This window comes from Zonotrichia leucophrys, unplaced genomic scaffold (assembly GCF_028769735.1).
Source record: "Zonotrichia leucophrys gambelii isolate GWCS_2022_RI unplaced genomic scaffold, RI_Zleu_2.0 Scaffold_161_106799, whole genome shotgun sequence".
NCBI classification, from domain to species: Eukaryota; Metazoa; Chordata; class Aves; order Passeriformes; family Passerellidae; genus Zonotrichia; species Zonotrichia leucophrys.
This window is the reverse complement of record NW_026992366.1, coordinates 73,956-100,799: the sequence shown is the minus strand read 5'-3', so window position 1 is coordinate 100,799 and position 26,844 is coordinate 73,956. Positions and strand designations below refer to the sequence as shown.

The window sequence follows — 26,844 nt, the reverse complement described above, 5'->3', positions numbered from 1 at the left end:
GCTCAGGTGAGGGGTCTGTGGGTCTGTCCCTGTGTCCGTGTGTCCGTCCATGTCCATCATTTCCAGAAGAGCACGTTCCAGAGCAGCAGCCAGCAGGGTGGGCCCCCGGGAGGCAGGGGGACTCAGGTGACGGTCTGTCCGTGTGTCCTGTGTCCATGCCGTGTCCGTGTGTCCATGCCATGTCCGTGTGTCCGTCCCCATGGTTTATTTCCAGAAGAGCACGTTCCAGAGCAGCAGCCAGCAGGGGTACGCCCCCAGGCAGAGCAGGGGGCTCAGGTGAGGGGTCTTCTCTGTCCTGTGTCCATGCGTGTCCGGTGCCTGCCCATGTTATTTCCAGAAGAGCACGTTCCAGAGCAGCAGCCAGCAGGGATAGGCCCCCAGGCAGAGCAGGGGGCTCAGGTGAGGGGTCTGTCCGTGTGTCCGTGTGTCCGTCCCCATGGTTTATTTCCAGAAGAGCACGTTCCACAGCAGCAGCCAGCAGGGGTAGGCCCCCAGGCAGAGCAGGGGGCTCAGGTGAGGGGTCTCTCCGTGTGTCCCTGTGTCCATGCCATGTCCGTGTGTCCATCCCCATGGTTTATTTCCAGAAGAGCACGTTCCAGAGCAGCAGCCAGCAGGGATAGGCCCCCAGGCAGAGCAGGGGGCTCAGGTGCGCCCCGTGCAGGTGCTCCTGCAGCAGCCCCTGGCCCAGCGCCCCCAGGAAGCGCTGCCAGGCCTCGCCCAGCCCCGCTGGTGCCTCCAGCAGCTCCCGCTCCAGCAGCACCGCCAGGAACAGCGACAGACCCGGCGTGGTGAGAACCAGCAGGATGGCCAGGGGCAGCCTGAAATGGGGAGGGGGGTTAGAGACACCTGGGACCACCCTGAGACCACCCAGGAACAGCGACAGACCCGGGGTGGTGAGAACCAGGAGCATGGCCAGGGGCAGCCTGAAATGGGGAGGGGGGTTAGAGACACCTGGGACCACCCTGAGACCCCCAGGAACAGGGACAGACCAGACGTGGTGAGAACCAGCAGGATGGCCAGGGGCAGCCTGCAATGGGGAGGGGCTGTTAGAGACACCTGAGACCCCAGAGACCACCCTGAGACCCCCAGGAACCACCCAGGAACCAAGACAGACCAGACGTGGTGAGAACCAGGAGCACGGCCAGGGGCAATCTGGGGGGGACAGGGGGGTTAGAGACACCTGGGACCACCCTGAGACCACCCAGGAACAGCGACAGACCAGGAGCACGGCCAGGGGCAATGTGGGGGGGACAGGGGGGTTAGAGACACCTGGGACCACCCTGAGACACCTGGGAACTAAAGTGTCCCCAGGGGCTCTCCCCTGTCCATAAGGTGTCCCCAGGTGTGTCTCACCTGTCCCCAGGCTGCCCCCATGTCCCCAGGTGTGTCTCACCTGTCCCCAGGCTGCCCCCATGTCCCCAGGTGTCCCAGGTGTGTCTCACCTGTCCCCAGGTGTGCCCAGGTGTCCCTCACCTGTTTCCCCCAGGTCTTATGGTGGCCGCAGGTGGCACCAGGGTGTCCCCAGGCTCTCCCCATGTCCCCAGGTGTCCCCAGGTGTGTGTCACCTGTCCCCAGGTTGCCCCCATGTCCCCAGGTGTCCCCAGGTGTGTCTCACCTGTCCCCAGGTGTCCCCAGGTGTGTCTCACCTGTTTCCCCCATGTCTCACCTGTTTCCCCCAGGTCTCATGGTGGCCGCAGGTGGCACCAGGGTGTCCCCAGGCTCTCCCCATGTTCCCAGGTGTCCCAGGTGTGTGTCACCTGTCCCCAGGTGTCCCTCACCTGTTTCTCCCAGGTCTCATGGTGGCTGCAGGTGGCACCAGGTGTCCCCAGGCTCTCCCCATGTCCCCAGGTGTGCCCAGGTGTCCCTCACCTGTCCCCAGGTGTCCCTCACCTGTTTCCCCAGGTCTCATGGCAGCCACAGGTGGCACCAGGGTGTCCCCAGGCTCTCCCCATGTCCCAGGTGTGCCCAGGTGTCTCACCTGTCCCCAGGTGCCCCAGTGTCCCTCACCTGTTTCCCCCAGGTCTCACAGCAGCCACAGGTGGCACCAAGGTGTCCCCAGGTGTGCCCAGGTGTCCCTCACCTGTTTCCCCCAGGTATCACAGCAGCCACAGGTGGCACCAGGGTGTCCCTCACCTGTCCCCAGGTGTGTCTCACCTGTTTCCCCCGGGTCTCACAGCAGGCGCAGGTGGCACCAGGGTGTCCCTCACCTGTCCCCAGGTGTGTCTCACCTGTTTCCCCCGGGTCTCACAGCAGCCACAGGTGGCACCAGGGTGTCCCCAGGTGTGTCTCACCTGTTTCCCCCGGGTCTCACAGCAGCCACAGGTGGCACCAGGGTGTCCCCATGTTCCCAGGTGTCCCAGGTGTGTGTCACCTGTCCCCAGGTGTCCCCAGGTGTCCCTCACCTGTTTCCCCCGGGTCTCACGGCGGCCGCAGGTGGCACCAGGGTGTCCCTCACCTGTCCCCAGGTGTCCCTCACCTGTTTCCCCCGGGTCTCACGGCGGCCGCAGGTGGCACCAGGGTGTCCCCAGGCTGTCCCCATGTCCCCAGGTGTCCCAGGTGTGTGTCACCTGTCCCCAGGTGTCCCTCACCTGTTTCCCCCGGGTCTCATGGCAGCCGCAGGTGGCACCAGGGTGGCCCCAAGCCTTCCCAATGTCCCCAGGTGTCCCTCACCTGTCCCCAGGTGTCCCTCTCACCTGTTTCCCCCGGGTCTCACGGCAGCCACAGGTGGCACCAGGTGTCCCCAGGCTCTCCCCATGTCCCCAGGTGTGCCCAGGTGTGCCCAGGTGTGTGTCACCTGTCCCCAGGTGTCCCCAGGTGTGTCTCACCTGTTTCCCCCGGGTCTCACGCGCTGCAGGTGGCACCAGGGTGTCCCCAGGTGTGCCCAGGTGTGCCCATGTGTCCCTCACCTGTCCCCAGGTGTGCCTCACCTGTTTCCCCCGGGTCTCACGGCGGCCGCAGGTGGCACCAGGGTGTCCCCATGTGTCCCCAGGTGTCCCTCACCTGTTTCCCCCGGGTCTCACGGCAGCCGCAGGTGGCACCAGGGTGGCGCCCAGCAGGAAGCCCAGGGAGAAGTTGAGCAGGGCCAGGCACGAGAGCAGCAGGGCCAGGGCCAGCAGGGCCACCAGCTTGAGGGACATCCAGCCACGCTGGCCACCCCCGGACAGGGCCCTGTGGGGACAGGGACACAGTGTGACACAGTGCCACCATCCCTGTGACAGGGCCACCAGCTTGAGGGACATCCAGCCGCGCTGGCCACCCCCGGACAGGGCCCTGTGGGGACAGGGACACAGTGTGACACGGTGTGACCACTGTCACCATTCCCAGGGACATCCAGCCGCGCTGGCCACCCCCGGACAGGGCCCTGTGGGGACAGGGACAGTGTTAGTGTCACAGTGTCACACAGTGCCACCATCCCAGGGACATCCAGCCGTGCTGGCCACCACCTGAGAGAGCCCTGGGGACAGGGACAGTGTTAGTGTCACAGTGTCACACAGTGCCACCATCCCTGTCACCATCCCTGTCACACAGTGTGACACAGTGCCACCATCCCTGTGACACAGTGCCACCACCCCTGTCACCATCCCTGTCCACAGCTGACACATGCCACTCCCTGTGACACAGGCCACTCCTGTGACACAGTCCACCATCCCAGGGACATCCAGCCGCGCTGGCCACCCCTGAGAGAGCCCTGGGGACAAAGGGACACACGGTGTCACCATCCCTGTCACATGGTGTCACCACCACCAGTGTCACACACTGGGACCAGCCCACACCGGTACCTGTGCCAGCTCACCTGTGTGTACCTGTGGGGCAGTGCCAGCTCACCTGTGGGTGCTGTGGGGCAGTGCCAGCTGTACCTGTGTGTACCTGTGGGTACCTGTGGGTGCTGTGGGGCAGCGCTATCCCAGCCACATAGATGCCAATCAGTGCCAGCCCCACACCTGTACCTGTGGGTGCTGTGGGGCAGTGCCAGCTGTACCTGTGTGTGCTGTGGGTACCTGTACCAGCTCACCTGTGGGTGCTGTGGGGCAGCGCCATCCTATAGCTGTACCTGTGTGTACCTGTGGATGCCATGGGGCAGTGCCAGCTCACCTGTGGGTGCTGTGGGGCAGTGCCAGCTGTACCTGTGTGTACCTGTGGGTACCTGTGGGGCAGTGCCAGCTCACCTGTGGGTGCTGTGGGGCAGTGCCAGCTGTACCTGTGTACCTGAGGTGCTGTGGATGCATGGGGCAGTGCCAGCGTCACCTGTGTGTACTGTGGGCGTGCCAGCTGTACCTTGTGTGTACCTCTGTGTTACCTGTGGATCCTTGGGGCAGTGCCAGCTCACCTGTGGGTGCTGTGGGGCAGCGCCATCCTACCATAAATGCATCAGTGCAGCCCAGCCATACCTGTGGGTGCTGTGGGTACCTGTGGGGCAGTGCCCCCTCACCTGTGCGTGCTGTGGGGCAGCGCCATCCCCGCCACGTAGATGCCAATCAGTGCCAGCCCCACACCTGTACCTGTGGGTACCAGCTCACCTGTGGGTGCTGTGGGGCAGTGCCAGCTGTACCTGTGTGTACCTGTGTGTACCTGTGGATGCCATGGGGCAGTGCCCCCTCACCTGTGGGTGCTGTGGGGCAGCGCCAGCTGTACCTGTGTGTACCTGTGTGTACCCTGTGGATGCCATGGGCAGTGCAGGTCACCTGTGGTGTGTGGCAGCCCATCCGTCACGTAGTCCCATCGTGCCAGCACCCACCTGTATTGTGGTACTGTGCAGCTCCCCTTTGGGGTGGGAGCTGTCGCCCATTGCCATCCTAGCTGTACCTGTGTGTACCTGTGGATGCATGGGGCAGTGCCCCCTCACCTGTGGGTGCTGTGGGCGTGCAGCTGTACCTGTGTGTACCTGGGTGCTGTGGCAGTGCCAGGCCATCTGTGCGGTGGGCAGCGCCATCCTATAGCTGTACCTGTGTGTACCTGTGTACCTGTGGATGCCTGGGGCTGTGCCAGGCTCACCTGTGGGTGCTGTGGGGCAGTGCCACTCACCTGTGGGTGCTGTGGGGCAGTGCCAGCTGTACCTGTGTGTACCTGTGGATGCCATGGGGCAGTGCCCCCTCACCTGTGGGTGCTGTGGGGCAGCGCCATCCCCGCCACGTAGATGCCAATCAGTGCCAGCACCACGGCCTCGGCCTCGCCCACGGGGAAGTGCTGGGTGGCCACGGCCTGGCCCCTCACGGGCAGCAGGTACAGGGCAGTGCCAGCCCCCCAGGAGACCAGGATGGGGGGCACCAGCCACAGCAGGGACCCCCGAGCCTGGGGGGCACAGAGAGGGGGCACAGTGGGCACAGGGTGTGGGGCACAGGGTGTTATGATGGGGTACAGGGGCACAGGTGGGCACAGGAATGGGGTTATAATGGGGGTACAAGGGGTACAGGTGGGCACAAGTGGGCAAGGGGGTATAATGGGGTACAGGGTGTTATAATGGGGTACAGGGGCACAGATGGGCATAGGTGGGCACAGGGGGTGCCAGCAGTACAGGGCAGTGCCAGCCCCCCAGGAGACCAGGATGGGGGCACCAGCCACAGCAGGACCCCCGAGCCTGGGGGGGCACAGGAGGGGGCACAGTGGGCACAGGAATGGGGTTATAATGGGGGTACAGGGTGTTATAATGGGTACAGGTGGGCACAGGTGGGCACAGGGGGTCCAGCAGGTACAGGGCAGTGCCAGCCCCCCAGGAGACCAGGATGGGGGGCACCAGCCACAGCAGGGACCCCCGAGCCGGGGGGGCACAGAGAGGGGGCACAGTGGGCACAGGGCGTGGGGCACTGGGGGTATAATGGGGGTACAGGGTGTTATAATGGGGTACAGGGGGCACAGGTGGGCACAGGGGGTGCCAGCAGGTACAGGGCAGTGCCAGCCCCCCAGGAGACCAGGATGGGGGGCACCAGGGACCCCCGAGCCTGGGGGGCACAGGAATGGGGTTATAATGGGGGTACAGGTGGGCACAAGTGGGCACAGGGGGTATAATGGGGGTACAGGGTGCTATAATGGGGTACAGGGGGCACAGGGGTCAGGGTGGGGGTCCCAGGGGTCAGAATGGGGGGCACAGGGTGTGCCAGGCGTCAGTGCAGGGGGCACAGGAGCAAAAACAATGGAAAAATGGGGAAAAATGGGGTAAAAATGGGGGGAAATGGGGAAATGTGGGCACAGGGGGTGCCAGGGGGGCAGGGATGGGGGTTGGGGTCAGGGTGGGGGTCCCAGGGGTCAGAATGGGGGGGCACAGGGGGTCACAATGGGGTCAGGGTGGGGGGCACAGGGGGTGCCAGGCATCAGCGTGAGGGGCACAGGAGAAAAACAATGGAAAAATGGGGTAAAATGGGGTAAAAATGGGGGGAAATGGGGAAATGGGGGCACAGGGTGTGCCAGGCGTCAGCGTGAGGGGCACAGGAGCAAAAACAATGGAAAAATGGGGTAAAAACGGGGTAAAAATGGGGGGAAATGGGGAAATGGGGGCACAGGGGGTGCCAGGGTCAGGGTGGGGGTCCCGGGGTGGGTCTGGGGTCTCCTCACCTCCCCGGGGGGGGTCTCCCCCTCCCCCTCCTCGCCCCGGCTCAGCCGCATCCACAGGTCCAGGGCGTGGGGAGGGGTCAAGGAAAGGGACGGACACTCGGACCCCAAAATCCCCCAAAATCGCCCCAAAATCCTCCCTTTATACCCCAAAATCCTCCCTTTATACCCCAAAATCCTCCCTTTATACCCCAAAATCCCTCATTTTACCCCCAAAATCCTCCCTTGATACCCCAAAATCCCCCAAAATCCCTCCTTTTCACCCCAAAATCCTCCCTTTATACCACAAAATCCCTCCTTTTACCCCCTAAATCCCTGCTTTTACCTCCAAATCCTCCCTTTATACCCCAAAATCCTCCCTTTTCACCCCAAAATCCCTGCTTTTACCCCAAAATCCCTGCTTTTACCCAAAATCCCTGCTTTTACCCAAAATCCCCCCAAACCCCAAAATCCCTCCTTTTACCCCAAAAATCCCTGCTTTTACCTCAAAATCCTCCCTTTATACCCCAAAATCCCCCAAACCCCAAAATCCCTGCTTTTACCTCAAAATCTCCCTTTATACCCCAAAATCCCCCAAACCCCAAAATCCCTGCTTTTACCTCAAAATCCTCCCTTGATACCCCAAAATCCCCCAAACCCCAAAATCCCTGCTTTTACCCCAAAATCCTCCCTTTATACACCAAAATCCCCCCAAACCCCAAAATCCCTGCTTTTACCCCAAATTCCCCCATTTTCACTCCAAATCCCCCCCTTTTTACCCAAAATCTCCCCTTTTCCTCCCAAAATCCCTGCTTTTACCCCAAAATCCCCCCAAATCCCAAAACCCCTGCTTTTTATCCCAAAATCCCTCATTTTCACTCCAAAATCCTCCTTTTACCCTAAAATCCCTGCTTTTACCCCAAAATCCCCCAAACCCCAAAATCCCTGCTTTTACCCCAAAATCCCACTTTTCCCCTAAAATGCCCTCTTTTCCCCCAAAATCCTCCCTTTCTCCCCAAATCCCTTCTTTCCCAAAATCCCCCATTCCCCCCAAAATCCCTGCTTTTCCCCAAAAACCTCTCCTTTCCCAAAAATCCCTCATTTTCCCCCAAATCCCTCCTTTCCCCAAATCCCTCTTTGCCCATTTTCCCCTCTTGCCTCCCCAAAATTTCCCTTTTTCCCCAAAATCCCACATTTTGCCACCTTGTCCCCCAATTCCCCCATTTTCCCTAAATTTCCCCTTTTTCCTCTCTTTTCCCCCTCAACCCCATTTCTCCCCCAAATTCCCTTTTCACCCCAAAACTCCATTTCCCCCCAACACGCATTTCCCCAATTTTTCTCCAAATCCCCATTTTTCCTCAGTTCCCCCATTTTTTCCTCATTTTCCCCCATTTCCCCCAATTTCTTATCTGCATTTCCCCCATTTTTTCCCCATATTTTGCTATTTAACCCCATTTTTTCCTATTTTTTAAACCATTTTTTCACCGTTTTTGCCAATTTTTTCCCTGTTTTTCCTCATTTTCCCCATTTTTTTCCCAATTTCCCAGTGTTTTACCCCAGGATATGCACAGGGCCAGGGCAGGGCTGGATGAGCCCATTCCCCATTTTCCCCTTGTTTTTACCCCATTTTTTCCCCCATTTTTTCCCATTTTTTCCCCGTTTTTCACCGTTTTTTCACGTTTTTTCCCGTTTTTCCCGTTTTTGCCGTTTTTCAGCCCAGGATATGCGCAGGGCCAGCACGAGCAGCAGCAGCCCCAGGCTGGGCACGTAGGACCCCATTCCCCATTTCCCCTTGTTTTTACCCCATTTTTTCCCCATTTTTTCCCGGTTTTTCCCCATTTTTACCTTTTTTTCCCCGTTTTTCCCAATTTCCTGTTTTTTCAGCCCAGGATATGCGCAGGGCCAGCACGAGCAGCAGCAGCAGCCCCAGGGCTGGATGAGCCCATTCCCCATTTTCCCTTGTTTTTACCCCATTTTTTCCCCATTTTTTCCCCGTTTTTCACCGTTTTTTCCCGTTTTTTCCCCGTTTTTCCCGTTTTTGCCGTTTTTCACCCCAGGATATGCGCAGGGCCAGCACGAGCAGCAGCAGCCCCAGGCTTTGCACGTAGGATCCCATTCCCCATTTTCCCCTTGTTTTTACCCCATTTTTTACCCCATTTTTTCCCCATTTTTTCCCCGTTTTTCCCCGTTTTTTCCCCGTTTTTCCCGTTTTTGCCGTTTTTCAGCCCAGGATATGCGCAGGGCCAGCACGAGCAGCAGCAGCCCCAGGGCTGGATGAGCCCATTCCCCATTTCCCCTTGTTTTTACCCCATTTTTTCCCCATTTTTTCCCCGTTTTTCCCCGTTTTTCACCGTTTTTCCCCATTTTTGCCCGTTTTTGCCGTTTTTCAGCCCAGGATATGCGCAGGGCCAGCACGAGCAGCAGCAGGGCCAGGCTGGGCACGTAGGATCCCATTCCCCATTTCCCCTTGTTTTTACCCCATTTTTTCCCCATTTTTTCCCCGTTTTTTCCCCGTTTTTCACCGTTTTTTCACCATTTTTTCCCGTTTTTGCCGTTTTTCAGCCCAGGATATGCGCAGGGCCAGCACGAGCAGCAGCAGCCCCAGGCTTTGCACGTAGGACCCCATTCCCCATTTTCCCCTTGTTTTTACCCCATATTTTCCCCATTTTTTCCCCGTTTTTCCCCGTTTTTTCACGTTTTTTCCCCGTTTTTCCCGTTTTTGCCGTTTTTCAGCCCAGGATATGCGCAGGGCCAGCACGAGCAGCAGCAGCCCCAGGGCAGGGCTGGATGAGCCCATTCCCCATTTTCCCCATATTTTCCCCGTTTTTCACCGTTTTTTCACCGTTTTTTCCCCTTTTTTTCCCGTTTTTTCCCCGTTTTTCCCGTTTTTGCCGTTTTTCAGCCCAGGATATGCGCAGGGCCAAGCCAGGGCTGGATGAGCCCATTCCCCATTTCCCCTTGTTTTTACCCCATATTTTCCCCATTTTTTCCCCATTTTTTACCCGATTTTTCCCGTTTTTTCCCCGTTTTTTCACGTTTTTTCCCCATTTTTCCCGTTTTTGCCGTTTTTCAGCCCAGGATATGCGCAGGGCCAGCACGAGCAGCAGCATCCCCAGGGCAGGGCTGGATGAGCCCATTCCCCATTTGTCCCTTGTTTTTACCCCATTTTTTCCCCGTTTTTCCCCGTTTTTCCCCGTTTTTCACCGTTTTTTCACGTTTTTTCCCCGTTTTTCCCGTTTTTGCCGTTTTTCAGCCCAGGATATGCGCAGGGCCAGCACGAGCAGCAGCAGGGCCAGGCTGGGCACGTAGGAGCCGATGGACACGAAGCGGGACAGCGAGGGCAGCAGGTACAGGAAATAGGATTGGTGCAGCCGCTCCAGAAGGTTGTTCAGCTTCCGGAACATTCCCTCCAGGGTCCTGGGGAGAAAATGGGGTTGGGGTCTGGGGAGACCCCCGGGGACACCCCCAAATACAGAGAGAGACCCCCTGGGATCCCCCAAATACAGAGAGAGACCCCCAGGATCCCCCCAAATCCCAAAGTTCCAGAAGGTTCCAGGAGCTTCCAGAACATTCCCTGCAGGGTCCTGGGGGGAGAAAATGGGGTTGGGGTCTGGGGAGACCCCCAGGGATACCCCCAAATACAGAGAGAGACCCCCTGGGATCCCCTCAAAATACAGAGAGAGACCCCCAGGATCCCCCCAAATCCACAGTTCCAGAAGGTTCCGGAACATTCCCTGCAGGGTCCTGGGGGAAGAAAATGGGGTTGGGGTCTGGGGAGACCCCCAGGGACATCCCCAAATACAGGGGAGACCCCCTGGGATCCCCCAAATACAGAGAGAGACCCCCTGGGATCCCCCAAATACAGAGAGAGACCCCCAAAATACAGAGAGAGACCCCCAGGATCCCCCAAATCCACAGTTCCAGAAGGTTCCGGAACATTCCCTCAAGGGTCCTGGGGGAAATTATGGTGTTGGGGTCAGGGGAGATCCCCGGGGATGCCCCCAAATACAGAGAGAGACCCTCAAAATACAGAGAGAGACCCCCAGGATCCCCCCAAATCCACGGTTCCAGAAGGTTCCAGGAGCTTCTGGAACATTCCCTGCAGGATCCTGGGGGAAGAAAATGGGGTTGGGGTCTGGGGAGACCCCCAGGGACACCCCCAAATACAGAGAGAGACCCCCAAAATACAGAGAGAGACCCCCAGGATCCCCCAAATCCACAGTTCCAGAAGGTTCCGGAACATTCCCTGCAGGGTCCTGGGGGGAGAAAACGGGGTTGGGGTCTGGGGAGACCCCCGGGGACCCCCCCAAATACAGAGAGAGACCCCCAGGACCCCACAAATACAGAGACCCCCAGGATCCCCTCAGGACCCCCAAAACCCTCTTGAATCCCCCCTAGGACCCCCCAAATCCCCTGGGGACCCCCCCAAATCCCCATGGGACCCCCCAGGACCCCCCAAAGCCCCCAAAGCCCCCAGACCCACCTTCCCAGGACCCCCAGGTCGAACTTGTGCTGCCGGAAGCTGTTGATGCCCCGCAGGGTCAGGGACCCCCAGGACCCCCAGGGTTCCCAAACCCCCCAAATCCCCCCAGGAGCCCCCAAATCCCCCCAAAGCCCCCAGACCCACCTGCCCAGCACCCCCAGGTCAAACTTGTCCTGCCGGAAGCTGTTGATGCCCCGCAGGGTCAGGGACCCCCAGGTTCCCAAACCCCCCAAATCCCCTCGAATCCCCCCCAAATCCCCCCAAACCCCCCAGGGATGCCCCCAAAGCCCCCAGACCCACCTGCCCAGGACCCCCAGGTCGAACTTGTGCTGCCGGAAGCTGTTGATGCCCCGCAGGGTCAGGGACCCCCATGGACCCCCAGGACCCCCAGGACCCCCCAAACCCCCCAGGACCCCCCAAACCCCCCAAAGCCCCCAGACCCACCTGCCCAGCACCCCCAGGTCAAACTGGTGCTGCCGGAAGCTGTTGATGCCCCACAGGGTCAGGGACCCCCATGGACCCCCATGGACCCTCAGGGTTCCCAAACCCCCCAAATCCCCTCGGGACCCCCCCAAATCCCCATGGGACCCCCCCAGGAGCCCCCAAAGCCCCCAGACCCACCTGCCCAGCACCCCCAGGTCGAACTTGTGCTGCCGGAAGCTGTTGATGCCCCGCAGGGTCAGGGCCTCGATGCGGAAGCGCAGGAAGAGCCCGTGAGCCCCCCCGGGCCCGCCCCCGGCCTGGCCCAGCACCATCAGCCCCAGCGTGCGCAGGCTCTGGGCATAGGCGGGGCCTGAGGGGCCCTCCGGGGGGGGCAGCTGTGGGAGAGAGTGACCACTGAGTGACCACTGAGTGACCACTGACCCCTCAGTGCCCCCCAATGCCCCCCGAGCCCAGCCAGTGCCCCTCAGTGCCCCCCCAGCACCATCAGCCCCAGCGTGCGCAGGCTCTGGGCATAGGCGGGGCCCGAGGGGCCCTCCGGGGGGGGCAGCCGTGGGAGAGAGTGACCATTGAGTGACCCCTGAGTGACCACTGAGTGACCACTGAGTGACCACTGACCACACTGACCACTCAATGAACCCCCATTGCCCCCCTGACTCCCCCAGCGTGCGCAGGCTCTGGGCATAGGCGGGGCCTGAGGGGCCCGAGGGGGGGGCAGCTGTGGGAGAGAGTGGTGAGTGACCACTGAGTGACCACTGAGTGACCCCTGAGTGACCATTGAGTGACCATTGAGTGACCACTGACTCCCCCAGGGTGCGCAGGCTCTGGGCATAGGCAGGGCCCGAGGGGCCCTCTGGGGGGGGCAGCTGTGGGACAGAGGGGTGAGTGACCACTGAGTGACCACTGAGTGACCACTGACCCCCCCAGCACCATCAGCCCCAGCGTGCGCAGGCTCTGGGCATAGGCAGGGCCCGAGGGGCCCTCCGGGGGGGGCAGCTGTGGGAGAGAGTGACCCCTGAGTGACCCCTGAGTGACCACTGACCCCTCAGTGCCCCCCAATGCCCCCCGAGCCCAGCCAGTGCCCCTCAGTGCCCCCCCAGCACCATCAGCCCCAGCGTGCGCAGGCTCTGGGCATAGGCGGGGCCTGAGGGGCCACTGAGTGACCACTGAGTGACCCCTGAGTGACCACTGACCCCTCAGAGTGACACTGACCACACTGACCCCCCCAGCACCATCAGCCCCAGCGTGCGCAGGCTCTGGGCATAGGCGGGGCCTGAGGGACCCTCCGGGGGGGGCAGCTGTGGGACAGAGGGACCACTGAGTGACCACTGAGTGACCACTGAGTGACCACTGACCCCACTGACCACTCAATGAACCCCCATTGCCCCCCTGACCCCCCCAGGTTGAGCAGGCTCTGGGCATAGGCAGGGCCTGAGGGGCCTTCCGGGGGGGGCAGCTGTGGGAGAGAGCGGTGAGTGACCACTGAGTGACCCCTGAGTGACCATTGAGTGACCACTGAGTGACCCCTGAGTGACCCCTGAGTGACCACTGAGTGACCACTGACCCCCCAGCACCATCAGCCCCAGGGTGCGCAGGCTCTGGGCATAGGCGGGGCCTGAGGGGCCCGAGGGGGGGGGCAGCTGTGGGAGAGAGTGACCACTGAGTGACCACTGAGTGACCACTGACCACTCAATGAACCCCCATTGCCCCCCTGACCCCCCAAGGGTGCGCAGGCTCTGGGCATAGGCAGGGCCTGAGGGGCCCTCCGGGGGGGGCAGCTGTGGGAGAGAGTGACCATTGAGTGACCACTGAGTGACCCCTGAGTGACCACTGAGTGACCATTGAGTGACCACTGACCCCACAGCACCATCAGCCCCAGCGTGCGCAGGCTCTGGGCATAGGCGGGGCCCGAGGGGCCCTCCGGGGGGGGCAGCTGTGGGAGAGAGTGGCCACTGAGTGACCACTGAGTGACCCCTGAGTGACCACTGAGTGACCACTGAGTGACCACTGACCCCCCAGCACCATCAGCCCCAGGGTGCGCAGGCTCTGGGCATAGGCAGGGCCTGAGGGGCCCGAGGTGGGGGGCAGCTGTGGGAGAGAGTGACCACTGAGTGACCCCTGACTGACCACTGAGTGACCACTGAGTGACCACTGAGTGACCCCTGACCCCACTGACCCCTCAGTGCCCCCCAATGCCCCCTGAGCCCAGCCAGTGCCCCTCAGTGCTTCCCCAGCACCATCAGCCCCAGCGTGCGCAGGCTCTGGGCATAGGCGAGGCCTGAGGGGCCCTCTTGGGGGGGGCAGCTGTGGGAGAGAGGGGTGTTAGTGACCACTGAGTGACCATTGAGTGACCACTGAGTGACCACTGAGTGACCACTGACCCCCCAGCACCATCAGCCCCAGCGTGCGCAGGCTCTGGGCATAGGCAGGGCCCGAGGGGCCCTCTGGGGGGGGCAGCTGTGGGACATAGGGGTGTTAGTGACCACTGAGTGACCCCTGAGTGACCACTGAGTGACCATTGAGTGACCACTGACCCCCAGGCACCATCAGCCCCAGCGTGCGCAGGCTCTGGGCATAGGCAGGGCCTGAGGGGCCCTCTGGGGGGGGCAGCTGTGGGAGAGAGTGACCACTGAGTGACCACTGAGTGACCACTGACCCCCCCAGAGTGACACTGACCACACTGACCCCCCAGCACCATCAGCCCCAGCGTGCGCAGGCTCTGGGCATAGGCAGGGCCCGAGGGGCCTTCTGGGGGGGGCAGCTGTGGGAGAGAGTGACCACTGAGTGACCCCTGAGTGACCCCTGAGTGACCACTGAGTGACCCCTGAGTGACCCCTGAGTGACCACTGAGTGACCACTGAGTGACCACTGACCCCCCAGCACCATCAGCCCCAGGTTGAGCAGGCTCTGGGCATAGGCAGGGCCCGAGGGGCCCGAGGGGGGGTGCAGCTGTGGGACAGAGGGGTGTTAGTGACCACTGAGTGACCCCTGAGTGACCACTGAGTGACCACTGAGTGACCACTGACCCCTCAGTGCCCCCCAGCACCATCAGCCCCAGCGTGCGCAGGCTCTGGGCATAGGCAGGGCCTGAGGGGCCCTCCGGGGGGGCAGCTGTGGGAGAGAGTGACCACTGAGTGACCACTGAGTGACCACTGACCACTCAATGAACCCCCATTGCCCCCCTGACCCCCCCAGCGTGCGCAGGCTCTGGGCATAGGCAGGGCCCAAGGGGCCTTCCGGGGGGGGCAGCTGTGGGGGACAAAGGGACAGGGGTCACTGAGTGACCACTGAGTGACCACTGAGTGACCATTGAGTGACCACTGACACCCCCAGCATGCGCAGGCTCTGGGCATAGGCAGGGCCCGAGGGGCCCTCTGGGGGGGGAGGGCAGCTGTGGGAGAGAGTGACCACTGAGTGACCACTGACCACACTGACCCCACTGACCCCTCAGTGCCCCCCAAAACCCCTCCAGCTCAGTGAGTGACCATGGAGTGACCACTGACCCCCTCAGCCTGGCCAGGGACCCTCAGGACACCCCAGACTCCCCCTCCTTGCTCTAAAGGGTGCAGAGCAGCCCCCAGACCCCCTGAAGCCCCCCCAGAACACCCCCAAACTCCCCCCAAAGCCCCTCCAGAGTCCCCCCCCAGGACCCCACCTTGTTCTGGAAGGTGCAGAGCAGCCCCCAGACCCCCCAAAGCCCTCCTGAAGCCCCCAGACCCCACATTGCTCTGGAAGGAGTGGAAGGGGTTCAGCAGGCCCAGGTTGGGCAGTGCAGCCCCCAGACCCCCCAAACACCCCCCAAAGCCCCTCAGGACCCCCCAAACACCCCCAGGACCCCCCAAAGCCCCCCAAAGCCCCCCAGAACCCCCCAAATCCCCCCAGGACCCCACCTTTCCCTGGAAGGTGCAGAGCAGGCCGCTCTTGAGGCAGAAGGAGTGGAAGAGGTTCAGCAGGTCCAGGTTGGGCAGTGCAGCCCCCAGACCCCCCAAAGCCCCCCAGGACCCCCCAAACACCCCCCAGGACCCCCCAAAGCCCCCCAGGACCCCCCAGAGCCCCACCTTTCCCTGGAAGGTGCAGAGCAGGCCGCTCTTGAGGCAGAAGGAGTGGAAGAGGTTCAGCAGGTCCAGGTTGGGCAGTTGTCCATTCAGCCCCTCCACGGCCACGTCCACGCTGGTCACCACGTCCGAGCTGAGCTCCAGGGCCAGCGCGGCCTGGATGGCCCCTGCCCGGCCTGGGATGCCCCCAGATTGGATGTCTGGGGAGGGGGACACCTGTGAGACCCCCCAGAATGGCCACGGGACCCCCATGGGACCCCCATGTCCACTCTGGTCACTGCGTCCATGCCTTGGTCACCACGTCCGAGCTGAGCTCCAGGGCCAGCGCGGCCTGGATGGCCCCTGCCCAGCCTGGGATGCCCCCAGATTGGATGTCTGGGGGGACACAGACCCCTGAGACCCCCATGGCACCCCCAGAATGACCACAGGACCCTCAGAGCCACGGGACCCCCATGGGACCCCCACGGGACCCCCGTGTCCACTCTGGTCACTGTGTCCATGCCCTGCCTGGCCAGAGACATCCCCCCAGTGGATGTCTGGGGAGGGGGACACCCGTGAGACCCCCTCAGACCCCTCATGGCACCCCCAGGATGGCCACAGGACCCCCAGGGGACCCCCAGAACAGCCACGGGACCCCCAGAATGGCCATGGGACCCCCATGGGACCCCCAGGATGGCCACAGGACCCCCATGATGGGGATGGGACCCCCGTGGGACCCCCAGAATTGCCATGGGACCCCCAGAACAGCCACGGGACCCCCAGAATGGCCACAGGACCCCCCCAGGACCCCCATGGGACCCCCATGGGACCCCCATGTCCACTGTGGTCACTGTGGTCACTGTGTCCAGCTCCAGCCAAGGTCACCTGGATGGGCTTTGAGCCCTCCCAGTGCTCCCAGTCTGACCAGTAAGGATCACACCCTGTGCCCCAGTGCTCCCAGTCCCTCCCAGTGCTCCCAGTCTGACCAGTAAGGATCACACTGTTCCCCCACCATCCTCCAGTCCCTCCATCTCACAGTAAGTCCCACCATCCCTCCCAGTCCCTCCCAGTCTGACCAGTAAGGTTCCACCAGTCCCTCCCAGTCCCTCCCAGTCTGACCAGTAAGGTTCCACCATCCCTCCCAGTCCCTCCCAGTCCCCCCAGTCTCACCAGTAAGGTTGACATCGTGGTAGGCCTCCAGCCAGGCCTGTGTCCCCAGCAGGTCGTGCTCGGTCACCAGGAAGATGAGATCCTTGGCCCAGTACACCTGGCCTGCGGAAACTGGGAGCTCTGGGACTGACCAGTATAAACCAGTACACCCAGTACAGATCCTTGGCCCAGTACACCTGGCCTGCGGAAACTGGGAGCTCTGGGACTGACCAGTATGGACCAGTACACCCAGTACAGATCCTTGGCCCAGTACACCTGGCCTGCGGAAACTGGGAGCTCTGGGACTGACCAGTATGGACCAGTACACCCAGTACACCCAGTACAGATCCTTGGCCCAGTACACCTGGCCTGTGGAAACTGAGAGCTCTGGGACTGACCAGTATGAACCAGTACACGCAGTACAGCCCAGTACAGATCCTTGGCCCAGTACACCTGGCCTGTGGAAACTGAGAGCTCTGGACTGACCAGTATAAACCAGTACACCCAGTATGGCCCAGTATACCCAGTACAGATCCTTGGCCCAGTACACCTGGCCTGCGGAAACTGGGAGCTCTGGGACTGACCAGTATGGACCAGTACACCCAGTATGGCCCAGTACAGATCCTTGGCCCAGTACACCTGGCCTGCGGAAACTGGGAGCTCTGGGACTGACCAGTATGGACCAGTACACCCAGTACACCCAGTACAGATCCTTGGCCCAGTACACCTGGCCTGCGGAAACTGGGAGCTCTGGGACTGACCAGTATAAACCAGTACACCCAGTATGGCCCAGTACACCCAGTACAGATCCTTGGCCCAGTACACCTGGCCTGCAGAAACTGGGAGCTCTGGCACTGACCAGTATGGACCAGTAACACCCAGTATGGCCCAGTATACCCAGTACAGATCCTTGGCCCAGTACACCTGGCCTGCGGAAACTGGGAGCTCTGGGACTGACCAGTATGGACCAGTACACCCAGTACAGCCCAGTATACCCAGTACAGCCCCAGTACAGATCCTTGGCCCAGTACACCTGGCCTGCGGAAACTGGGAGCTCTGGGACTGACCAGTATAAACCAGTACACCCAGTATGGCCCAGTATACCCAGTACAGATCCTTGGCCCAGTACACCTGGCCTGCGGAAACTGGGAGCTCTGGGACTGACCAGTATGGACCAGTACACCCCGTATGGCCCCAGTGCCTGCCCAGTACACCCAGTACAGCCCCAGTATCCCCAGTGTCCCCAGTGTCCCCAGTGTCCCCAGTGTCCCCAGTGTCCCCAGTATCCCCAGTGCCCCCAGTGTCCCCAGTGCCCCCAGTGCCCCCAGTATCCCCAGTGCCCCCAGTGTCCCAGTGTCCCCAGTGACCCCAGTGTCCCAGTATCCCCAGTGTCCCCAGCATTCCCAGTTCCCCCAGTGCCCCCAGTGTCCCCAGTATCCCCAGTGCCCCCAGTGTCCCCAATCCCAGTGTCCCCAGTGTCCCCAGTGCTCCCAGTATCCCCAGTGCTCCCAGTGCTCCCAGTATCCCCAGTGCCCCCATTATCCCCAGTGCCCCCAGTGCCCCCAGTATCCCCAGTGCCCACCCAGTGTCCCCAGTATCCCCAGTGTCCCCCAGTTCCCCCAGTGTCCCCAGTGTCCCCCCAGTGTCCCCAGTGTCCCCAGTGCCCCCAGTGCTCCCAGTATCCCCAGTGCTCCCAGTATCCCATGTCCCCCAGTGTCCCCAGTGTCCCCAGTGTCCCCAGCATTCCCAGTATCCCCAGTATCCCCAGTGTCCCCAGTGTCCCCAGTATCCCCAGTGTCCCCAGTATCCCCAGTGCCCCCAGTGCTCCCAGTATCCCCAGTGTCCCCAGTGTCCCCAGTGTCCCCAGTGTCCCCAGTGTCCCCAGTGTCCCCAGTGTCCCCAGTATCCCCGGTGTCCCCAGTGCCCCCAGTGTCCCGTGTCCCCCCCAGTATCCCCAGTGCCTCCAGTATCCCCAGTGTCCCCAGTTTCCCCAGTGTCCCCAGTACTCCCAGTGTCCGCAGTATCCCCAGTGTCCCCAGTGTCCCCAGTATCCCCAGTGCTCCCAGTGTCCCCAGTATCCCCCAGTGCCCCCAGTATCCCCAGTGTCCCCAGTATCCCCAGTGTCCCCAGTGCCCCCAGTGTCCCCAGTGTCCCCCAGTATCCCGTGTCCCCCCCAGTATCCCGTGTCCCCCAGTATCCCCAGTGTCCCCATTGTCCCCCAGTGTCCCCAGTGCTCCAGTGCCCCCAGTGCCCCCAGTGTCCCCAGTGTCCCCAGTGTTCCCAGTGCCCCCCAGTATCCCGTGTCCCCCCCAGTATCCCCCGTGTCCCCAGTATCCCCAGTGCCCCCAGTGTCCCCAGTATCCCCAGTGTCCCCAGTGCCCCCCAGTATCCCGTGTCCCCCCCAGTATCCCCAGTGTCCCCAGTATCCCCAGTGCCCCCAGTGTCCCATTATCCCCAGTGTCCCCAGTGTCCCCCAGTGCCCCCAGTGTCCCCAGTATCCCCCAGTATCCCGTGTCCCCCAGCCCCCCCAGGACCCCCATTAGCCCCCCCAGGACCCCCAGAGCCCCCCAGGACCCCCAGAGCCCCCCAGGACCCCCATTAGCTCCCCCAGGACCCCCACAGCCCCCCCAGGACCCCCATTACCCCCCAGGACCCCCATTACCCCCCAGGACCCCCATTACCCCCCAGGACCCCCGTTATCCCCCTCACCTCGGCAGTACCCGGCCAGTGCCAGCAGCAGCCCCACGGCCTGGTTGTTCTTGCTGCCCTCAGAGCAGGGCACCAGCAGCAGCAGCGCCTCCGTGCTGGCAGCGCGGGGGGCACGGAGCACCCCGAAAACGTTGGTGCCCCGGACCAGCTGGGGAGGGACAGACAGACAGACACCCCAACATCACACAGGGACCCCAAAACCTGCCCTGAGACCCCAACACAACATCCCCACAGCACCCCGAAAACGTTGGTGCCACGGACCAGCTGGGGAGGGACAGACAGACAGACACCCCAACATCACACAGGGACCCCAAAACCTGCCTTGAGACCCCAAACCCAAACAGCAACCCCATCATCCCCACAGCACCCCGAAAACGTTGGTGCCATGGACCAGCTGGGGGGAGAGCACCCCAAAATCACACAGGGACCCCAAAACCTGCCCTGGGACCCCAACACAACATCCCCACAGCACCCCGAAAACCTTGGTGCCACGGACAAGCTAAGGACAGACAGACACCCCAAAATCACACACAGACCCTCAGACCCACCCTGAAACCCCCAAACCCACACAGCAACCCCATCATCCTCACAGCACCCCAAAAACGTTGGTGCCACGGACCAGCTGGGGGAGAGCACCAAATCACACAGGACCCCAAAACTCCCTGGACGCACCCCCAATAACCTCCTTTGGACCCAGTCCCCCAATCCCATGTCCAGTTCCCACTCCCCCAGCTCCCAGTGCTCCCGTCCCTCCAGTCCCATCCTCCCAGTCCCATCCCATTCTCCCAGTCCCCCCAGTGCTCCCAGTCCCCACAGTCCCATCCCATTCCCCCAGTGCCCCCATTCCCAGTGCTCCCAGTCCCCATCCAGTTCCCACCCCTATTCCCCAGTGCCCATCCCCATTCCCAGTGCTCCCAGTCCCCTCCCAGTTCCCCCAATTTCCCATTCCTTCCCCATTCCTTCCCAGTCCCCCCAGTTCCCCCAATCCTTCCCTTCTCCCAGTTCCCCAGTTCCCATCTCCATGTCCCAGTCCCATCCAGTCCCATCCCATTCATGCTCCAGTCCCCCAGTCCCCATTCCCAGTGCTCCCAGTCCCCCCAGTCCCCATTCCCAGTGCTCCCAGTCCCCATTCCCAGTCCCCCCAGTCCCCATTCCCAGTGCTCCCAGTCCCCATTCCCAATACTCCCAGTTCCCAGTTCCCCCAGTCCCCTCCAGTGCTCCCAGTCCCTCCCAGTCTCCCCTCCCAGTGCTCCCAGTCCCTCCCAGTCCCCATTCCCAGCGCCCCCATTCCCAGTCTGTCCCAGTGCTCCCCATCCCATTCCCAGTCCCCATTCCCAGCGCCCCCAGTCCCATTCCCAGTCCCTCCCAGTCCCCCCAGTACCCATTCCCAGTCCCATTCCCAGTCCCATTCCCAGTCCCAGTGCTCCCACTCCCATTCCCAGTCTCCATTCCCAGCGCCCCCAGTCCCATTCCCAGTGCTCTCAGTCCCCCCAGTACCCATTCCCAGTCCCATTCCCAGTCCCAGTGCTCCCAGTCCCATTCCCAGTCCCATTCCCAGTGCTCCCAGTGCTCCCATCCCCATTCCCAGTCCCCCAGTCCCTCCCAGTTCCCCCAGTCCCATTCCCAGTCAGTCCCAGTTCACCCAGTCCCATTCCCAGTCCCATTCCCAGTCTGTCCCAGTTCCCCCAGTCCCATTCCCAGTCTGTCCCAGTGCTCCCAGTCCCATTCCCAGTGCTCCCAGTGCTCCCCAGCCCCATTCCCAGTCTGTCCCAGTGCTCCCAGTCCCATTCCCAGTCCCATTCCCAGCGCCCCCAGTCCCATTCCCAGTCCCTCCCAGTCCCCCCAGTACCCATTCCCAGTCCCAGTGCTCCCAGTCCCATTCCCAGTCCCCATTCCCAGTCTGTCCCAGTGCTCCCAGTCCTATTCCCAGTCCCATTCCCAGTGCTCCCAGTGCTCCCCGTCCCCATTCCCAGTCCCCCCAGTCCCTCCCAGTTCCCTCAGTCCCATTCCCAGTCTGTCCCAGTGCTCCCAGTCCTATTCCCAGTCCCATTCCCAGTCCCTCCCAGTTCCCCAGTCCCATTCCCAGTGCTCCCAGTGCTCCCCGTCCCCATTCCCAGTCCCCCCAGTCCCTCCCAGTTCCCTCAGTCCCATTCCCAGTCTGTCCCAGTCCCATTCCCAGTCTGTCCCAGTCCCACTGCTCCCAGTCCCCATTCCCAGTCCCCCCAGTCCCTCCCAGTTCCCTCAGTCCCATTCCCAGTCTGTCCCAGTGCTCCCAGTCCCATTCCCAGTGCTCCCAGTGCTCCCGGTCCCATTCCCAGTCCCATTCCCAGTGCTCCCAGTCCCATTCCCAGTGCTCCCAGTGCTCCCAGTCCCATTCCCAGTCCCATTCCCAGTGCTCCCAGTGCTCCCAGTCCCATTCCCAGTCCCATTCCCAGTTCCCCCAGTCCCATTCCCAGTCTGTCCCAGTCCCATTCCCAGTCTGTCCCAGTGCCATTCCCAGTCTGTCCCAGTTCCCCCAGTCCCATTCCCAGTCTGTCCCAGTCCCATTCCCAGTCTGTCCCAGTTCTCCCAGTCCCATTCCCAGTCCCCATTCCCAGTCTGTCCCATTCCCAGTCCCCCCAGTCCCATTCCCAGTGCTCCCAGTCCCATTCCCAGTCTGTCCCAGTGCTCCCAGTCCGTACGTATCGCTCGTGGGCCTCGTCGGGGAAGGGCAGCGTGCGGCTGAAGGGCTGCACATGGACCTCGAGCCCCAGCTGGAACATGGCCTGCTCCAGCCACGCCACGGGCATGCCCCTATGGATTATATGGGAAATGAGAGGGGATTTAGGCACCCCAGAGTGCCCCCAAACCCCACAGGCTCTGCTCCAGCCACGCCACGGGCATGCCCCTAAAAATATGGGGTAAAACAGGGGATTTAGGCACCCTAAACCTTCCCTGAGCCCCACAGGCTCTGCTCCAGCCATGCCACGGGCATGGCTCTGAAATAAATAGGGGATTTAGGCACCCCAGAGCGTCCCCAAACCCCACAGGCTCTGCTCCAGCCAGGCCACGGGCATGCCTCTGAAAATGAGAGGGGATTTAGGAACCCCAAACCCCACAGGCTCTGCTCCAGCCACGCCACGGGCATGCCTCTGAAATAAAGAGGGGATTTAGGCACCCTGAGCCTTCCCTGAGCCCCACAGGCTCTGCTCCAGCCACGCCACGGGCATGCCTCTGAAATAAATAGGGGATTTAGGCACCCCAGAGCGTCCCCAAACCCCACAGGCTCTGCTCCAGCCACGCCACGGGCATGCCCCTGAAATAAATAGGGGATTTAGGCACCCTGAGCCATCCCTGAGCCCCAGCTGGAACATGGCCTGATCCAGCCAGCCCACCAGCATGCCCCTGTGGAATATATGGGTAAAATAGTGGATTTAGGCACCCCAGAGTGCCCCCAAACCCCACAGGCTCTGCTCCAGCCAGGCCACGGGCATGCCCCTATGGAATATATAGGGTAACACAAGGGATTTAGGCACCTTAAACCTTCCCTGAGCCCCACAGGCTCTGCTCCAGCCATGCCACAAGCATGCCCCTATGGAATATATGGGGTAAAATAGGGGATTTAGGCACCCTAAACCTTCCCTGTGCCCCACAGGCTCTGCTCCAGCCACCCCATGGGCATTCCCCCATATGGGAAATGTGCTCCCTATATGGGAAATCATAGGGGATTTAGGCACCCCAGTGTGTCCCCAAAACCCCCAGGCTGTGCTCCAGCCACCCCACAGGCATTGCCCCATAGAATCACAGGGGATTTAGGCACCCCAGAGCATCCCCGAGCCCCACAGGCTCTGCTCCAGCCACCCCACAGGCATTGCCCCATAGAATCATAGGGGGTTTAGGCACCCCAGAGTGTCCCCAAAACCCCCAGGCTCTGCTCCAGCCACCCCACAGGCATTGCCCCATAGAATCATAGGGGATTTAGGCACCCCAGAGCATCCCTGAGCCCCACAGGCTCTGCTCCAGCCATTCCCATAAACATTTATGGGATTGGGGCACCCCAAGCCCTCCCCAAATCCCTTCTCCAGCCTCTCCAGCCAGGAGTGGGGATGAGAAGCCCCCCCAGAACTCCCCCAAACCCCAAAGGGGTCACCCTGCTCTCCAGTTGAACCCCAAAAATTTCCGGGGTTTGTTCCCCCTCCCCAAACCCCCCAAACCTGACCCTAAACCCTTCAAACCCAACCCCAAATCCAACCCCAAACCCCAAATCCCCCCGTTCTTACCCCGCTTTCCTCTTTTGCCCCCCGAAGTCCCCAAATCTGATCCCAAACCCCCCCAAAACCGACCCCAAATCCCCCAAATTCCCAAACCCCAAACCCTGGGGGTCTCACCCCACTTTCCTCTTGTGCCCCCCCAAAGTCCCGGGCCTGTCCCCCTCCCCAAATCCAACCCCAAATCCCCCAAATCCAACCCCAAATCCCCCAAATTCCAATCTCAAACCCCTCAAACCCCAATCCCTGGGGGTCTTACCCCACTTTCCTCTTGTGCCCCCCAAACTCCTGCCTGTGTCCCCCTCCCCAAACCCCCCAAACCCAACCCCCAAACACCCCAAACCCCCAAATCCCTCAATCCCGACCCCAAACCACCCCAAACCATGCCCCCAACCCCAAATCTTGGGGTTCTTACCCACTTTCCTCTTGTGCCCCCCAAATTCCTGGGCCTGTCCCCCTCCCCAAACCCCCCAAACCCAACCCCAAACCTCTCAAAACCCCCAAATCCAACCCCAAACCCCAAATCCCGGGGCTCTTACCCCGCTTTCCTCTTGTGCCCCCCGAAGTCCCGGGCCTGTCCCCCTCCCCAAACCCCCCAAATCCAACCCCAAACCCCCCAAACCCCAAATCCCGGGGTTCTTACCCCGCTTTCCTCTTGTGCCCCCCGAAGTCCCGGGCCAGCGCCAGCGCCCGCGCCCCCAGGTCGGAGCCCTCGCCCACCATGGTGGAGCCCATGGCGTTCTCGGACAGGTACGTGCGGGGCGCCAGGGCGGGGAGCAGCAGGAACCAGGTGAGCCCCGACAGGTAACTCAGGATGCTGGGAGGGACACCCCAAAAATAATCCCATAACCATCAGTGACACCCCAAACCCATCAGTGACACCCCAAACCCAGCCCAGAGCCAGCCCTGACACCCCAAACCCAGCACAGGTAACAGCAGGAACCAGGTGAGCCCCGACAGGTAACTCAGGATGCTGTGGGGGACACCCCAAAAATATACCAAACCATAATCACCAATGACACCCCAAAACCACAGGACCAACCCCAAACCCAACCAACGGTAACACAGACGAACCAGGTGAGCCCCTACAGGTAACTCAGGATGCTGTGGGGGACACCCCAAAATCACCATCTGTACCCCAAATCCATCAGTGACACCCCACACCAACATAGTGACACCCCAAAGTACCCAAACCTGAGTGACACCCAAACCCACTCAGGAACACCCCAAGAATTAACCCCATAATCACCAATGACAACCCCAAATCCATTGAGGACACCCCAAACCCAACCCCAAATCCATGAGTGACACCCCACCAAACCCAGACACAGGTAACAGCAGGAACCAGGTGAGCCTGACAGGTAACTCAGGATGCTGTGAGGGAACCCCAAAATCACCATCTGTACCAACCCATCAGGTACCCCAAAAATAACCCCATAATCACCAGTGACACCCCAAACCCATCAGTGACACCCCAAACCCAACACAGGTAACAGCAGGAACCAGGTGAGCCCCGACAGGTAACTCAGGATGCTGTGAGGGACACCCCAAAACCATCAGTGACACCCCAAAAATAACCCCATAATCACCAATGACACCCCAAATCCATCAGTGACACCCCAAAAATAACCCGACACCCCAAAAGTAACCCCAAAATCACCCCAAGGACTTTTGCCCCAGAGCCCCCCATTCCCAAAGAGGGTTTTGGGGCGCCCCTGCTCCTCAGTAGAGTTTTGGGGTCCCCCCACTCACCAGAGAGGGGTTTAGGGGTACCCCCAGCCCCCCAGACTCACCATAGGGGGGGTGTTGAGGTCTCCCCCAGACTCCCCTGGATTTTGGGGTGCCCCAGACTCACCACAGGGGGGTGTTGAGGCTCCCCCCAGGCCCCCCCGCCATGTTTTGGGGTCCCCCAGAGTATTTTGGGGTCCCTCACTCACCATAAGGGGGTGTTGAGCTGCAGCAGCAGCCCTCCCATGTTTTGGGGTCCCTCAGGGTATTTTGGGGTGCCCCCCATGCTTTGGGGTCCCCCCTGTGTTTTGGGGTCCCCCCGGGTATTTTGGGGTGCCCTCACCATAAGGGGGGGGTTGAGCTGCACAGCAGCCCTCCCATGTTTGGGTCCTCATGGTATTTGGGGTGCCCCCCATGTTTTGGGATCCCCCCTCACTCACCATAAGGGGGTGTTGAGCTGCAGCAGCAGCCCCCCCATGTTTTGGGGTGCCCCCCATGCTTTGGGGTCCCCCCGGGTATTTTGGGGTCCCTCACTCACCATAAGGGGGTGTTGAGCTGCAGCAGCAGCCCCCCCCATGCTTTGGGGTGCCCCCCATGTTTTGGGGTCCCCCCGGGTATTTTGGGGTCCCCCCTCACTCACCATAAGGGGGTGCTGAGCTGCAGCAGCAGCCCCCCCATGTTTTGGGGTCCCCCCGGGTATTTTGGGGTGCCCCTCACTCACCATAGCGGGGTGTTGAGCTGCAGCAGCAGCCGGGCCAGCGCCCGCCGGCACTGCGGGTCTGACAGCAGCCCCATGGATCTGGGGGGATATCGGGGGGATGTGGGGTCAGGAGGGCACCGGGACCCCACACAGAGCCCCTAAAAACCCCACAGAGACCCCCCAAAACCACAGAGACCCCAAACCCCATTGAGCCCCCCCAGACGCCTCAGCCACCCCACAGACACCCCAAATCCCCCTCAGGCCTGGGCCCTGCCATCCCCCACACCCCACACCACATTCTCCCACCCCCCACAGCCCCCACACGGCCCAGCTCCCTGCCCCGCACCCCCTGTGCCCTCCGGGACCCCCAAAAACCCCAAAATCCCCCAAAAAGCCCCAAATCCCCCAAAACCTGCGGGGCACGGCACGGCCAGGCCGCTCAATCGCTGCCGGAGCGCGCGGCCAGGACGGGGAGCGGAGCGCCGAGACAGCGATCGCGGGCACTGCCCCGCCAGGGGGCGCCAGGCGAGGGGCGGGGCCAACAGGATGTGGGCGGGGCCAACTGGCTATGGGCGTGGCCAACAGGATGTGGGCGGGGCCACGGGAATAACGGGGATTTGGGGTAAAGGGGCAAAAAAGGGGGAAAAACTGGGGGTTTGGGGCACAAATTGGGGAAAAATCGGGGGGTTTGGGGGTACAAAAGAGGGTACAAAACCCAGGGAGTTTAGGGGTACAAAAGGGGGCAAATAAGAGGGCAAAAAAGCGGGGAAAACGGGAATTTGGGGGCAGAAAAGCGAGGGTTTGGGGACACAAAAATGGGGGAAACCTTGG

The 26,844-nt window shown here is 61.6% G+C and overlaps 1 protein-coding gene across 1 annotated transcript; it reads right to left on the bottom strand.

Annotated features, from left to right (window-relative positions):
- Positions 1-333: 333 nt before the first annotated feature.
- GPAA1 (glycosylphosphatidylinositol anchor attachment 1) lies at positions 334-26,514 on the bottom strand. Its single transcript, XM_064738055.1, has 13 exons — positions 26,426-26,514; positions 26,035-26,112; positions 24,229-24,402; positions 22,020-22,131; positions 19,339-19,486; positions 16,651-16,752; positions 15,505-15,701; positions 11,627-11,823; positions 9,787-9,939; positions 6,547-6,613; positions 5,096-5,289; positions 3,001-3,168; positions 334-818 (listed from the first exon to the last, which is right to left on the bottom strand). The coding sequence occupies exons 2-13, from the start codon at positions 26,106-26,108 to the stop codon at positions 575-577; spliced, it is 1,830 nt and encodes a 609-aa protein (XP_064594125.1). The 5' UTR covers positions 26,109-26,112; positions 26,426-26,514; the 3' UTR covers positions 334-574.
- Between the last annotated feature and the right edge of the window lie 330 nt (positions 26,515-26,844).

Coding starts and splice junctions, on each gene's coding strand:
- GPAA1 (XM_064738055.1), bottom strand. CDS start 26,108: ATGGGGCTGCTGTCAGACCCGCAGTGCCGGCGGGCGCTGGCCCGGCTG. Junction 11,824..15,504: donor TCTGCACCTTCCAGGGAAAG/GTGGGGCTCTGG, acceptor TCTCTCCCACAG/CTGCCCCCCCCGGAGGGCCC. Junction 5,290..6,546: donor GGGAGACCCCCCCCGGGGAG/GTGAGGAGACCC, acceptor TGTGCCCCCCAG/GCTCGGGGGTCCCTGCTGTG.